Below are 14,662 nucleotides of genomic sequence, written 5' to 3' on the forward strand. Positions count from 1 at the left end.
TTCCAACATGTTGTAGATCGTTGGTGAAGTCGAAGGGTCAACAGTTGCCATTGTTGATGGTTTTCTTATGATATCGTTTATGGATGGAGAAAATTGATTTCAGATGGTAAGGATAAAGGTTTTTGTGTTTCTTGTTTTCCGTCAATAGTTACCGTGGGTGATGGTTTTCTTATGATATCTTTTGCCGATGAAGAAAAATGCTTTCAAAAGGTATCGGTAATTCTTTTTTGTTTCTTGCTTATCCATCCTAATGCTATGGAGAAAGCGACAATTTCATATTTGTTCGGATTTTTATTATGCTGTTGGGTTGCATCTTTTGATGGTTTGTTTTAGAATCGTGCATTTTTGAAAAGATGTGATCTTCTTCGTGTTAGTTTTTTCTTGATGCATTGTCCGTCATCTTCATTGTCAAATCTAGATTTGATTAGTATTCGGTATTTAGCGGTTGCGTGAATTGACTGTTAAGCTGAATAGTACGGATTGAATGCCAAGTCATCAATTAAAAACTTGGCTTTTATATAATTAAATAGATTTGGAATGAATCATGAGTTATCGTCGTCTTCCAGTTGATTCGTGACTTGTTCATTTTTTATTGCTTCTTTGGGTTGGTTGTAGTGGCCGGGTCGTGTCGAAAATTCCTTATTGATCACAAGTTATTTGAGTTTAAAAGAAAGTGAAAGGTGGTGGAAAATAACGGAGAGTGGTTTATGTGTAGTGAAATATATTTCTATCGATGTTAAGCAATGGTGTGGTTGGTTTCAATGGTCAGCGAATGTGCAGCCTTTGTGGGTTCTTTTGAGTTTCTTAGAACTTGTAGGAAAGGGAATTAGTTGCTAGTGGCATAGAGGTGTCACGACTACTATAATAGGTGTTTTTAGTTATCAGAGTTTGGTTAGGATAAAAAGTGCCAAATTGTGGTGAAAGGGGGGAAAGGGGAGGGTTGGAGGAAGTTCAGTGAAACCTTGAAGAAGATGATATCACCACCCTCTGTTTCGAGTGAGAATAACATAGATAAAGCAAGGTCAGTCACTATTTTAAGGGTAGGTGATGTGTGGAAAGGCTCCTTTGTGAATGTGTTGAGGAAGTCTCAACCGTTGGGGTAGGTGGCGAATATGGAGGAACATGGGGGATGCAAAGGTGTCTCGAGGAAGAATCCACAAAATTTATTCGAGGAGTTTGTTTGTATTCCAAAGAGAGATGAAGAGTCTTTAAAGAGGGTGTTGTCTAGGGATGGGGAAGGGGAACGAGAGTTGATGTTGTGGAGGGTCATGTAGGAGTTATTGGATTTAAACTTTAAAGTTGATTGTCTATTGAATTGGTTGAAATCTAGTAAGGGTTTAGGCCTTTTTAGTCATGAGTTTTCGAGTCAGGCCCAAGTGGATCTCATGGGTGGTGAGAAGGGCTTATGGTTATTTTTGAAGTGGGTCATAAGTGTGTACTTGTAGAGGTAGGATTTTCAAAGGGTATTGGGTTGGGCTACGGTAAAGGCTCAAAATGGGTTTGGAATGAGAAGGGTCGTGTATCGCCCGAAATTTCGGATCAGGTTTTCATCCACTCTTCTTCGGAGCTGATACGTGACCTGATGACTTTAGTTCTGGCACAAAAAATTTTGCCAATCGTCGACGAACCTCTTGGTGGGTCTGTGCAGTTCCATTGGACGTAGGAAGTAGAGGAAGGGAAGTTGGTAGAGTTTCGTGATGGTAGGGAAGATTTAGATGGAGGGATCTGTAGGCCTTTTGTGCACTTAAACCCTTTATCTGTTGGTGTCTACACGATAGATCTATTTCCAAGCTTGGTAGAGCAGTTTATGCCAATGGAGGCGAGTCGGCTACTGAAATTGGGTGGTAAGGTTGATAAAGGTTTTGGGGTTTCATCAAAAGAGTTGATTTGTGAGACGCAAATGGCCTGTTCTTAACAGGTTGTGGTGGTAGATTCCAACTTATAGATGGTCATTAGTGCGGAAGGGGGAGACAATGATGATTTGGATAGTCTGATCACGTTATGTACCATTTCCCCTAAGTTAGTCCCTAATTTAACTTCGGACTAGTGCTGAAAAAGGTGGAGGAATTACAGGATCGTGTGGGGGGTTTCTTGTGAAGGTTTTGAAGAGCAGTTTAAGACCATTTTTGTCGCTATTGAAGCAAGATGAACAACGGTTTTGAAGTCTGCAGTTAAAAAGGAAAGGGAGTTGAAATAATTGATATGTTCTATTAATTACGATAATAAGGAGGGAAGTGTTGAGAGGGAAAAGTTAAAGGGGCAGAGATCTTGTTCATCATATGAAGTCTAGAATCATTTCTTGGAATGTAAGGGGATTAATGATGTTAACAAGCGTCTTCGCATTAGATCCCTTCTTCGTAGTTGGAAAATTGATATTATTTGTTCTTCAAGAGACTAAGTTGAGTCATGTTGATAGAAATATTGTTTGTAGTTTGTGGGGTGGAGTCATCTAGTTTCGTTGGGTGCTTAAAGAGAAGTGTTGATGATGTAGGATAAGCGAGTGGTGGAGTTGATAGAGGATTACATTGGAAATTATTCAATGGCTAGTTCTTTCAAGAATATTGAGGATGGGTCGAGGTAGGCCCTTACGGGCGTGTATAGGCCTAATGTATATAATGATAGAAGTTTTTTGTGAGAGAAACTGACGTGTCTGTATTATTTGTGAGATGGATTTTAATATTGTTCGATTTCCTAAGGATAGGGCGTGGGCATCTACTTCGACTGGGGCTATGGAAGTTTTTTGAAGCTGATTTTTTTATCTAAATCTCGTGGACTACCCTTTGGTAAGGGGGGCTTTTACTTTTTCAAACGGTAGAGGGTGGTCAAGGTTGGATAAATTTCTAGTCTATTCTCCTTAAAACATTATCCAGATTTATGTCAGAAGAGGTTGCCACGGGTATGTTCTGATCTTTTTTTTCCATATTGCTAAATTTTGGTGGCATTCATGGGGGTAGGCATTATTTCAAATTTGAGAAATGTGGCTTGAAGCTGATGGATTTGTGGATAAGGTAAGGAATTGGTGGGCTTCTTATTCTTTTCATGGTACCCCTAGTTTTATTGTGGCAGGTAAACTTAAAGCCCTTAAGAGTGATTTAAAGAAGTGGAGTATGGAAATCTTTAGGCATACAGATGAGCAAAAAAATCTTCTTTGGGAAGAGTTGCATACTCTGAAGGTTGGGGAGGCTAATGAGAAGTCTCTGTTGAGAAAGAATGAGGTGGTGCTAAAATAGAGAAAGTTTTGCTGATGAAAGAAATTTCATGGAGGCAAAAATCAAGGGTGATTTGGTTGAAGGAAGGGGATAAATGCACTAAGTTTTTTCACAAGATGACTAATTCTCGTCGGCGTAATAATGTGATTGAGGTTCTTCACTCTGGTACTAATGTGTTCCAATCCCCTGATGATATTCAAGATCATATTGTGAATTATTATAAAGATCTTCTCAAAGAGACAGCGGAGTGGCGTCCTACGCTTGATGGCCTGAATTTCGATCAGCTGGATGTTAGTGCAGCAAGTTGGTTGGAGAGACTATTTGAAGAATCTGAAGCACATTGGGTGGTGAGAGGTATGTGTAAAGATAAAGCTTCGGGCCTGGATGGTTTTTCTTTGGCTTTCTTTCAAGAGTGTTGGGACATAGTGATGAAGATGTGATGTGGGTTTTTCATGAGTTTCACCTTTGTCACAATTTTGAGAAGTCCCTTAATGTTGCTTTTATTGCCCTCATTTTGAAGAAAGCTGGTGCTATGAGTTGAAAGATTTTCGTCCTATTAGTTTGGTAGGCAAGATTTATAAATTTATTTCAAAGGTGTTAGCTAATTGTATGAGTTTGGTGATGGATAAAATTATTTATAAACCTCAAAATACTTTTGTTCAGGGTTGGCAAATATTAGATTCAGTTCTGATTATGATTGAGTGGTTGGATAGTCAAATGAGAGAAGGTATTCTGGGGGATCTTTGCAAGTTGGATATGGAAAAGGTGGTGTGGATGGGTTAAACATTGTGTTTTGATTGCTCAATTTTTTGTTTTAGTTAATGGCAACTCTTGTGGATTTTTTCAGACTTCAAGCAGTTTGAGACTGGGACAAGGGGATCCATTATCCCATTTTCTTTTCGTAATTATAGTTATGGAGGCGTTGAGTCGCATGGTGGAGGCTGCTGTAGGGGGAGGTTTTCTTGCTGGTTTATCGGTGGAAAATAGCAGTATGCTTTATCTATTTCTCACTTATTGTTTACAGATGACACTCTTATTTTTTGTGAAGCTGACAATGAATAGATTCAAGGTTTAAAGGTTGTTTTATTGTGTTTTGAAGCTATTTTGGGCCTCAAGGTGAAATTGGGAAAGTCAAAATTGGTTTCGGTGGGGGATGTGAAGAATATTAACCTTCTAGAGGATTTGTTGGGCTGCAGAGTTTCTTCCTTCCATTGAAATATCTTGCGATTCCATTGGGGGCATCTTTCAAAACAAAGAATATTTGAGATGGCATTATAGTGAAGGTTGAGAAAAGATTGCTGGGTTAGAAGCGGCTATATTTATCAAAAGGAGGAGATTAACCCTTATTAAAAGTACCATTTCCAATCTCCCTATATATTTTCTTTCTTTATTTTCAGTACTAGTGGGAATGGCAAATTAGATTGAAAAATTGTCTAGAGTTTTCTTGCGGGGTGGCATGGGGGAAGAGAATAAATTTCATCTTGTAAATTGACAAAGTGAGCAGTCTGTTTGTGTTGGAAGGCTTGGGGGTGCAAAATTTGAACACTTTTAATAAAGCTCTATTAGGAAAGTGATTGTGGAGATATCAATTGAAAGTGGATTCGATGTGGAGAGAGGTTGTTTATCGGAAGTATCGAAGTGATTGGGGGGGTTAGCGTTCCAATGAGGGTGGGGGGACTTATGGTAGCCTTTGGAAATTTATTAGAAAGTGGAAGAATATTTTTGAAAAACATCTTAAATTCAAGATTGAAGAGGGTATAAGATATGATTTTGGTTTGATGAATGGTGTGGTGAGAGAGCTCTTTATACTGTTTTTCTAGATGTCTTCAGCTTGGTTGGAAATCAGAAGGCTGCAGTCTCAAAGGTGTTGTGTCGTGCTAATGGGACTATGCATTGGAATGTGATTTTTACTAGAAATGCACAAAATTGGGAAATTGATGAGATAGTAGGTTTTTTCAGCTTTTTGTATTCCCTAAAAAATATAGGTGGAAATATGAGAGATCAAATGCTGTGGAAACATACAAGAAGCAACAAGTTTTCTGTTAAATCATTTTGTACTGTGTTGACATATCAACAACATATCTCATTACCGTGGAAGAGTATTTGAAGGTTGTGTCGTCTAAAGTTGCTTTTTTTTACGTGAACAATTGCTCTAGGGAACATTTTGTCGGTTGATAATTGAAGGAAATGTGGGATGATTGTAATAGAGTGGTGTTTCATATGTAAGAAAAATGATGAATCGATTGATCATCTACTTTTACATTATGTGGTGACTAGGGAGTTATGGGTTGGCATTTTCAATAGAATTGGGTTGAGTTGGGTTATGCTTTAGAGTGTGATCGATGGAGCTTTTAGCATATTGGAATAGGCATCATAATAGTTCTCAACTGACAGCGACATGGAGGATGATTCCTTTATGCTTAATGTGGTGTTTATAGATGAAAATGAATGAAAGGTGCTTTAACAACAAGGAGCGAGTTTTGGAGGAAATCTGAAATTTTTTTGTGTCTTCTTTGGTTCAGTGATTTTTTGCTACTATACTAAAGAGAGGGAATGTTCATAAGTTTTTGTTTTCTTTTCAGCTTTCTAGAATGTAATTAGATGTCTCTTTTGTTTACTTTCCATCCTTAATCGTATAATTGTTCGAACTTTGCAGAAGTTGGCTGATCGATGCTCTTAGTTGAAGTCTTTAGACGTTGGTATAGAGCAAAAGCTACTTTTGCTTTGTCATATTTTGAGAATTGCAAGTACAATGTCCAAATCCAACTAGGTATGATCAGGGATCTTGTATAAAAAACCTAATTCCTACCTACATCACCGATGGATTGATGTGCTCAAATTGTAGTTTTAACAGGAATCTGTTACTTATTAGTGACACGTAGATATACTATTTATTATAATTATAATATAGAAGTTAAGATTTTAATATTTTTTTTAAGTGTTATAGACACAAAATGATTATATAAAAATAAACTCACAAACTGATACGATTTCATATAATATATTAAATTTATTTTATAATAAAAATAAATTTACAATATAACCCACTGTATCAAACTACGTCAGATTATGGTTTTATTTTTGTATAATATTTTTACAGCTAAAGTACTTCTCTTTTGATATTATCTGACGTGAGAGATTTATATATATATATATATATATATTTAATAATATATTTGGTGTGTCAATAAATGAAGTTGAAAGATTACATATTATAGAAGAATCCGTATGAATTGATTAAGAACGAAGGAGATTAATATAAATTCTTTGTTATATTATAAGCTCTTTTATCTTCTTTTCTACCTTTATTTAAATAAAAGTTATAGCTTTATGAAAATAGTGCAGGTACTATAAAGCAGACTTTCACTTTAGCATCCTTTATACACCTCGATCGCATGCTAAAGCGAATATCAATTCATAGTTAATCATGAATGCATTAATATAAGCTGATAAATTCTAAATATATACATGAGATGATCGATAACTCGACCTATATATATTGAAAGTTTGTTTGAACACAATTGTTTATTTCGCAAATAAATAAACCAAGTTCAAGTAGTACTTCTTCTCAGCGATTTGATTAAAATGATGGTGATAAACAACTTAACCCAAGCTTAAATAATAATAATTAATGTATTTGTGAATAGACTCTTGATGATTAAGGGAACTCCACTTATATATTTGTATATTTTATATAGATATTACTACAACAGATTTAATTTTAGGGACGAAATTTTTTTATAAGGACGACTTTTTTCCTTCCTAAAAGTAATTTTTTGGTATAAAATTTATATTTCATCTTAAAAAATGTAATATGAAGATTGGAGTGAATTTAAATATGTAAATAAAGTCATGAAAAAATATTATGAAATTAATTATGTGATCTTAACTATATAGTTAAACATTAATTAGCTTTGTTGTATTATGGGTATATATATGCATATAATTTCTAATTTTGAGATTATTAGCATTTAGGGAGCTTTTATATTGATCATTTTATCCACATAATATTCTCCCTATTATATATATATATATATATATATGTAGATATATATATATATATATACTCGTTTGATTCGTGAATATTATTAAATAGATCAGCCTTTAATTAGTTTTCCTAACGATATCTCTTAACTAGGCTTCTCAATTTATAAAGATTATTGAATTTTGGTGGAAGTTAAAATCTAATCAAAGATGATTTTCTTTTTGAAGAGTTATTTTAGCACACCATGTATAACAAGTTTTTCGTCCTTAGCTCTTTCTATTCAAGCAATTAATTAAAGTACATAACTTATCACTTGTATATAAACATAAATAGAATACATACATATATATATATACTAGATAAATATATATATATACGTATATATATATATATATAGAGAGAGAGAGAGAGAGAGAGAGAGAGAGAGAGAGAGAGAGAGAGAGAGAGAGAGAGAGAGAGAGAGAGAGTATTAAGCATATATGTATATTGATCCAAGTTTGGTTCCCCTCCACCTATATATATACGTATATATATATAACCTTATACAATGAAAATTATACATGATCATTAATCAAGAACATTAAATTGGAGACAAGTACGGTAGCTTATATATATTTTACCATGAGGCTGAGGAAACATACACACACACGTATATATAAGGCCGGCCAGGGGAACGAGCAGGAGAGAGTGAGAAGATCATATTACATGATTTTGATGCGCATAATTAATTAAACAAGTAATATTTGAGATGATTTACGTAGTCGGAGATTGGTGGTATAAATTATTACAGGCCACTTGACCCTATTAACTTAGTCAACCCAAAGGTTATAGCCATGGCTAGCAAACCTCCAACCAAAACCCTAACGACAGACTTGAACGCAGGAACCTTACCTAAGAGAGCCCCCAGCCACCCAAAAACCAACAAAGCCAGGCTCACTGCCCCTACCACCATCCCCACCCTCACCTTATACTCCTTTATAAACGAAGCTGCTAGGAGTGGAACCAATGCACCCACAGAAAACGCAAGTGCTGATGCTGCCGCAGCTTGCACGGGGTTTGGCAAACTCTCGCTCTCTTCCTCTTCTGATCTCTGTCCACCAATGTCCCCTCTATGCTGCTTCTTATCTCTTTTCATTTGTGCGACTTCTATGTCCAACTGTGAGTACACCGACACAAACTCTCCTATGGCCATGCTGCAGGCACCAGCAACAAGACCCGCAAACCCAGTAAGTATCATGGCCTTTACGTCTTGTTTTACTGCTCCAACCCCCATCATTAACGAGGCTGTTGAGACCAACCCATCATTTGCTCCTAAGACAGCCGCACGTAGCCATTGAGATCTTTTAGAGTAGTCAAATTCCTCGGTATCGAGCTCTAGCTTCGACTGTTGCTCGAGGTCTGTGGAGGAAGTGGTAAATTTGGCAGTATTGAGAGATGGTTGGTTAGATGCCATGGTTGGAAAAAAAAATTATATAAGTATCTGCTGCAGAGAAAGAAGGAGAGGGATAAGTGTGGGGGACACACGCCTTGGAGATGGGTATTTATGAGCGAAGATCTCTAACTATATATGGTGGATGCAAAGGTGGGGTACTACACATCATGCCCACTAGTTGACAAAAGAATTCAGCACTATTTATGAAAAAGAGTTGGAAAACTACCCTTGTATATGGGCCCAAAAAAAAAAAAAAAAATTGGCAATGGCTAATTCTTCATTCACTATAACGAATGTTTGAAACAGTACTACTGATCATGAGGGATTGACCGATTGTGCCATATATATATTGGGATCGACTAATGGCAAATGGGACCTAGATTAGGCCAAGTGATTGGAAATCCCAAATCTTGGTAAATCATAATTACTTTTTATGTGAAATCTTTGTGCCCTTTGTCAAATTCAGCTGTCACCCGCCTATTGTTTTACCACCACACATGCATGCATACACCTGGCCACCTGAACTTGTGGCACTATTTGCTCAGTCCTTCATAAAAATTCAGGTAAAAACTCAGGATCAAAAGACTATCCTAGAAATAGATTGAACGAAGAAACCGTGATGGATGGCATAAGTTATATATGTTGCATCCTAGAACTCTAATTAGGTTATGAGTAATACTACTCATTATCTTAATTTTCATCATTTTTCCATCATCTTATGATGTGACATTAAATGATTGGAGCTTATTTATTATATTTTACTTATGAATCTATTATCTAATGCCATATTATAGGATGATAAGAGGATGATGAGAATTAGGATGATAAATAGATTTTTTCTTAGGTTATATATATAAGTGACATGCACACAAAAGGAAAATTACAATATTTGTTCCCAAACAAGATCAAGATTTAACAATTAATTAGATAGATAATGTTAAAACGAGAAAGTAAACAAAAGAATAATATATAGATTATGAATTAGCAATTTGAAATGAAACAGAATTATCCACCGTACCGACAAGATGATTAATTAATTATTTAATTAGCATATATGATTGAACAAGGTGTGCATGACTTATATAATATATTAATGCAGTCGTGCCCATTAAATTGTGTATGATAGACCAGTTTCAGATCAGTGCATGAGGACACCAATATTTATTCATCCTAACGAAAGGATCGAAGAAACAACTATGGAAAGATTTTCTTGAGGAAAGTGATCATCAGCAAGAAATAGAAAAGAATATATATGAAGAATATCGAGAGGATACCGACTATCCCAAATTAGGAAAACTAGGAAATTAAGGAGATACAGTTTAGGGCGGTCACTTACACCAGTAGTACTATAGATCTTATATATGAACCACAGATAAAAAGGATAGATCATGAGTTCTAGCTTAATTGTCCATTATCGTTGGAAAGTATTATATATATATATAACCGAAGAACTCCAGCAGTTCAAAAAATCTCGTTAGCGTTTCTTCCATATATGCATGTTAGCCTATATATATAAATATGAACAATGCTACATAAAGTCGTGGAATTGCAAACGCCGCGCAATCGCTTTGAGAAAGAGTGGGGTTCATGATTAAAAAGTTAGTTTTTTTTTCATGTGGGTCCTATATTAATTCATTTTTTTCAAAGCGACTGCACGCCGCTTGCACAACCACGACTGCAAATATCATTTCTTTATAAATATATATATATATATATATATTCATATATGTACGTATATATCATGTTAAGAATATTCAAATTCACCGTGCCTAGTCCACCACACAGCTCCAAGTCCTAGACCGGCCAATTGAAGCTCGTGATCATCTCCATGACCAGACACATGATTCAAGCTGGAGATTATGTCAAGCAAATAGTGAAATCAACTATGTACATATGCTGTACGGGTGAAATATTAATGCAGTACTTCGATCCACTCATATATGGCCACCTAGCGTGTTGAATTGGCTAGTACGAACTGATCAAAGTGGAGACAAATGTCAGCGGCCAGTTTTTTTGGAAGTGTATATATCTAGTACTTCATGAGCAATAGAACTAGCTAGTAGTGCTGTAAAGGTTTTAATTGGTCATCAGCTCCTTAATTTTACGGCCTGAGAGCACCTGGCATATAAGAGTTTGTAGCTTGAAAAGAGGTAACAATATTAGATATTTTCATATATAAGTAACTTTAAGAGTAGTACTACTGATCATATATTATATGCTCCAATTATTTGTGAAGATCGATCGTCATCCAGCATGTCATGTAATATTGCGCTTAGTAGGTTATCCTCTTTAAGCAGACCATATCATTAACTTTTTGTGTCCACCGTAATTCATCGATCATGTCACTAACTTCTTAATCGATCTTAGGTTGATTACCTTGCCGGCCTTTCCTCCCTTTAAGAACTGGCCTACTGAGTAAACAAAGTCTCATAAATGGATTGCTGAAGAGGAAAGCACTTATAATTAGTGTGAGAAGCACTATTAGTGTACGTGAGAATTACATGATTCGATCATCCAAAAAAGTAGTGGTGAGAGGAAGATCATTAGGACTGAGATAATATAAGAAATTGAAAGGAGTGTGTGCAATCCACACGACTGCCACCAACTCCCATTATCTTATTGAATCCATTAACAGAAATCAATATTCTATATTCAGATCATGATCAATGCTTTGTTTCAATGAGTGGGTTTGACAAAGCTATGACCTCTATTTGAGGAAGAAAAATTTTGTTTTTCCTCTAATTTAGAACTAATTTTATCATTTTTAGTCACATTAATTAATCGATATCGAAATTTGGTTGTGTCCGTGGAAAACGAAAGAAAACAAATGAAGTAATTAGTTAGCCTTGAGACTCTTGATTCCCGCTTGTTCTTGAAAGCATGACTATATAAAAGGGACATGATAGTTTTAATCCTGCCAATAATTAGCAGTAACATGTAATTTATTTCTGGCTATCTTGTCATTCGATCACTTTTTCTTCCTAAACGCACGTACAGCTAATTAATTATAAAGATCATGTCGAGATATAAGTAATAACAGAAAACTAACACCTTTTAAAGTATATAATCAAGCAATATTAATGAAATTGGAATTACCCTCAAAATTTTTATTTTTCTCCACGCGTTGTTTTGTTTTATAGTGCATACATACGTACCCATCATCGATATGTAGCGCCGCAACTGGATCATCCTCCATCTTCCTTAATCTTTTTTTTTTCCTAAGAAAGCAAATTTCTATTAGAAACAGAAATGATGATACATGAGGAGTGGGTGGGGTTCTCAACAAATACCCCAATACAAAAATTACAGTGCATAAGAGGTGGAAAAGAAGAAAAAAAAAAGTGGGTTTTCGAACCAATTTCTTGGTTCTTACTTATACCCTACAAAGAGGACGCCATCTTAAAATACGGTATTTAGTAGTTAGCAAATATGTGCAAACTATGGATCCGCCGCTGGTGGCCAGTGGAACCTCAACTGGAAGCGGTAAACATGATGGTAGTAGGTGCATTGTAGTTTTTTATATATCGTTAGATGTTTTTTTGAAAGATCCGTAGTCCCTTTTCCAAGATCATTGGTTAAGAAAAGTGATAACATAGTGGAAAGTACAACATCGGATGGACTAATCTGTGGCCGGTCATCTGCCTTCCCACGTATCTGTGGTGTCGCGTAACAACCACCCACCAGTGGAATAGAGGTGAGGCAGGCCAGATCTTGAAGATTTCAGTGAGGAGAATTTGCTGGTACGGCGTGTGAAGCCGTCTGAAGCATTGTGACATGGTGGAGTGTGAAGAACACTCGCTGAAATAAGCCCCGTGGAGGGCCACGTGCCGAGCTTTTTGGCACGACTGACGACTTCACATCGTCCCAGTAGATCGGTGGCTAGTGGGAGGGATGGTGGGGTGCGTGTTGGCTAATGGCAGATGAAGTGCAGTAGATTTGACCAAAACCGAACTAATGTAGGGAGGAGGAAAAAAATACTACCAAAAAAGTGTATGCACATTGCAAAAAAGGAAATGAGAATGAGAAGAGGGTGAGAGCCACACAAAGAAGAATATATACATGCATGCCAGTTAAACTAATACAATTAAATCAATATCAAAATTTATTTTGTTACTATAAACTTTAAAAGCATATATATATATAGAATGAAAAATTAGTAGTTCACCTAGAGAGGGTGAATATGTGTAATTCAATTTTACTGCACTATTTAAAAATGTTGACAAACAAGTAGTCAATCAATGAAACAATTCACATAAAAAAAATCAACACATCAATTTGGTCACGAAGTGAACTCATTTGAAGAATGTTTCAAAATTAAAAACCACTCCTGTGTAAGTCACCGCCTAAAATCCATAATAAAAATATAGTTTGTTACAACCAATTTAGAAACACTCACAAGACCATTGTAGTAGCTAAATCTAGTTTGCAACATCACGAGTGACCCACTCGATCTCTGCATGCATGTAGCTTTGGAATTCTGACCTTTCTATAGCTTCACCATGAGAACCTCTCAATCTCTACTTCAACAGCAGTTCCAGAATCCCTTCCAGCCAACAAACACGTCCACACCAATGACTCAACAATGTTTGATCTTAAGTGCATTAAGATGAAGATATATTTTCCAAAAGAAAATGAGCTTTGGATGTGGAATGGTATTTCTCTCAAGTGTTCTTAAAAGGCCCTCTATTTCTGCTCTGCATCTCCACACGTTTGAATTGAGCTAAAGTTTCCTTTTATAGCCGCAATGGAACATGGCGTTGAAACCCTTGTCCAAGTCATATTTTTGAACATTCACTTGAGCGATTGTCGAGCACATGTTGTTTTGAAGCATTGCTTGAGCGAGGAGTCAAGCGTATAATGTTGAGTGAACTTGTTGTCTGAGAAACTGCTCAAGCGCCATGTCAAGCAGATATCGAGCAAACTCTCTGTACGAATATCGAATCGAGCATAGGTCAAGCGAACTTTGTGTATGAACTTATGCTTGAGCCATGTTGAGCATAGATTGAGCGAACTTCAATCCTTTGTCATTTTATCCCACTTGACACTGTTGCAACACAATTTAATACAGGTTGTCACATGAATATGCCAACACACGTATTTTACATTAACACATAATATAGCATAGGATCACGTACAACCGAAACAATTCTGGCATTAATTAATTAAGTATATACATGACCATTCCCACTCCCACCACGGAAATTATAAGTAAGAAAGAATATTGTGGGTGCTAGCTTGTACAACAACATATATGGGTGTGACCATCGATCAAAGTTAGACATGCGTATAAGAAGAGGAATCAGTACACTAATTTAGTGGCTCATATGGTGGCTCTTCATGATGTGCAGGTTGAGGGTGCACCTGGAAGGCTGTGTGTGGAGAAAGCCATGGTGGTTAATTTTGGGCAAATCAAAACCAATCTAGTGGTACTCATTTCTTGCCTTCTGTTTCCCCCAGTAAAGTGTCTTTTGGTACGTAGTGGGCTCAATGTCCTCTACCTTCCTGTTATATATTGTGGTGTATGATTTGCAGAAGCTGATAGGCCTCCATCGATTTATCTCTTGTCTAGTTGGATTAGAATTTAGTGGAATTAATAGACCATAAAAACCAAGATGGGCCCTAGTTCATGGTAGGAAGACCCATATCTATAGCTTTTAATCTTTCTGGTGTCTTGGCTAGCTATTATATATTGCTGTACACACATCTATACTGCATAATGTATTGTAAATATATCTTAATGCAGTCATGTATGCATAGAAGTACTTTACCTTATTCAGATTAGTTTTAGCAAGATTTCACTATATAAAAAATAGCAATATGAAAAGAGAGAGTGGTGGATCGATCGAGAGTTCCAACAAACATCATTTTACATCAAATACTAAACATGGTAAAAGAGCCATAAATTAAAACCTTTTTTTCTCGATCCGATGCATGTACGTGAAGAAACTTTGGCATCCTAGAAGGGCTACCTATGGACGTACTCTTCGATCTTCTTATGATCTGTAAGAAACTTCATTATAATATACAGTACTATAG

At 36.2% G+C, this 14,662-nt stretch overlaps 1 protein-coding gene across 1 annotated transcript; it reads right to left on the reverse strand.

Moving 5' to 3' along the window:
• Positions 1-7,677: 7,677 nt before the first annotated feature.
• LOC122297357 (vacuolar iron transporter homolog 4-like) lies at positions 7,678-8,748 on the reverse strand. The gene has a single exon (XM_043107396.1). The coding sequence runs from the start codon at positions 8,645-8,647 to the stop codon at positions 7,979-7,981; it is 669 nt and encodes a 222-aa protein (XP_042963330.1). The 5' UTR covers positions 8,648-8,748; the 3' UTR covers positions 7,678-7,978.
• Positions 8,749-14,662: the final 5,914 nt, after the last annotated feature.

Source organism: Carya illinoinensis, chromosome 15 (genome assembly GCF_018687715.1).
Source record: "Carya illinoinensis cultivar Pawnee chromosome 15, C.illinoinensisPawnee_v1, whole genome shotgun sequence".
NCBI lineage: Eukaryota > Viridiplantae > Streptophyta > Magnoliopsida > Fagales > Juglandaceae > Carya > Carya illinoinensis.

Excerpts from the sequence above, each read along its gene's own strand:
- LOC122297357 (XM_043107396.1), bottom strand. The coding sequence starts at position 8,647 with ATGGCATCTAACCAACCATCTCTCAATACTGCCAAATTTACCACTTCC.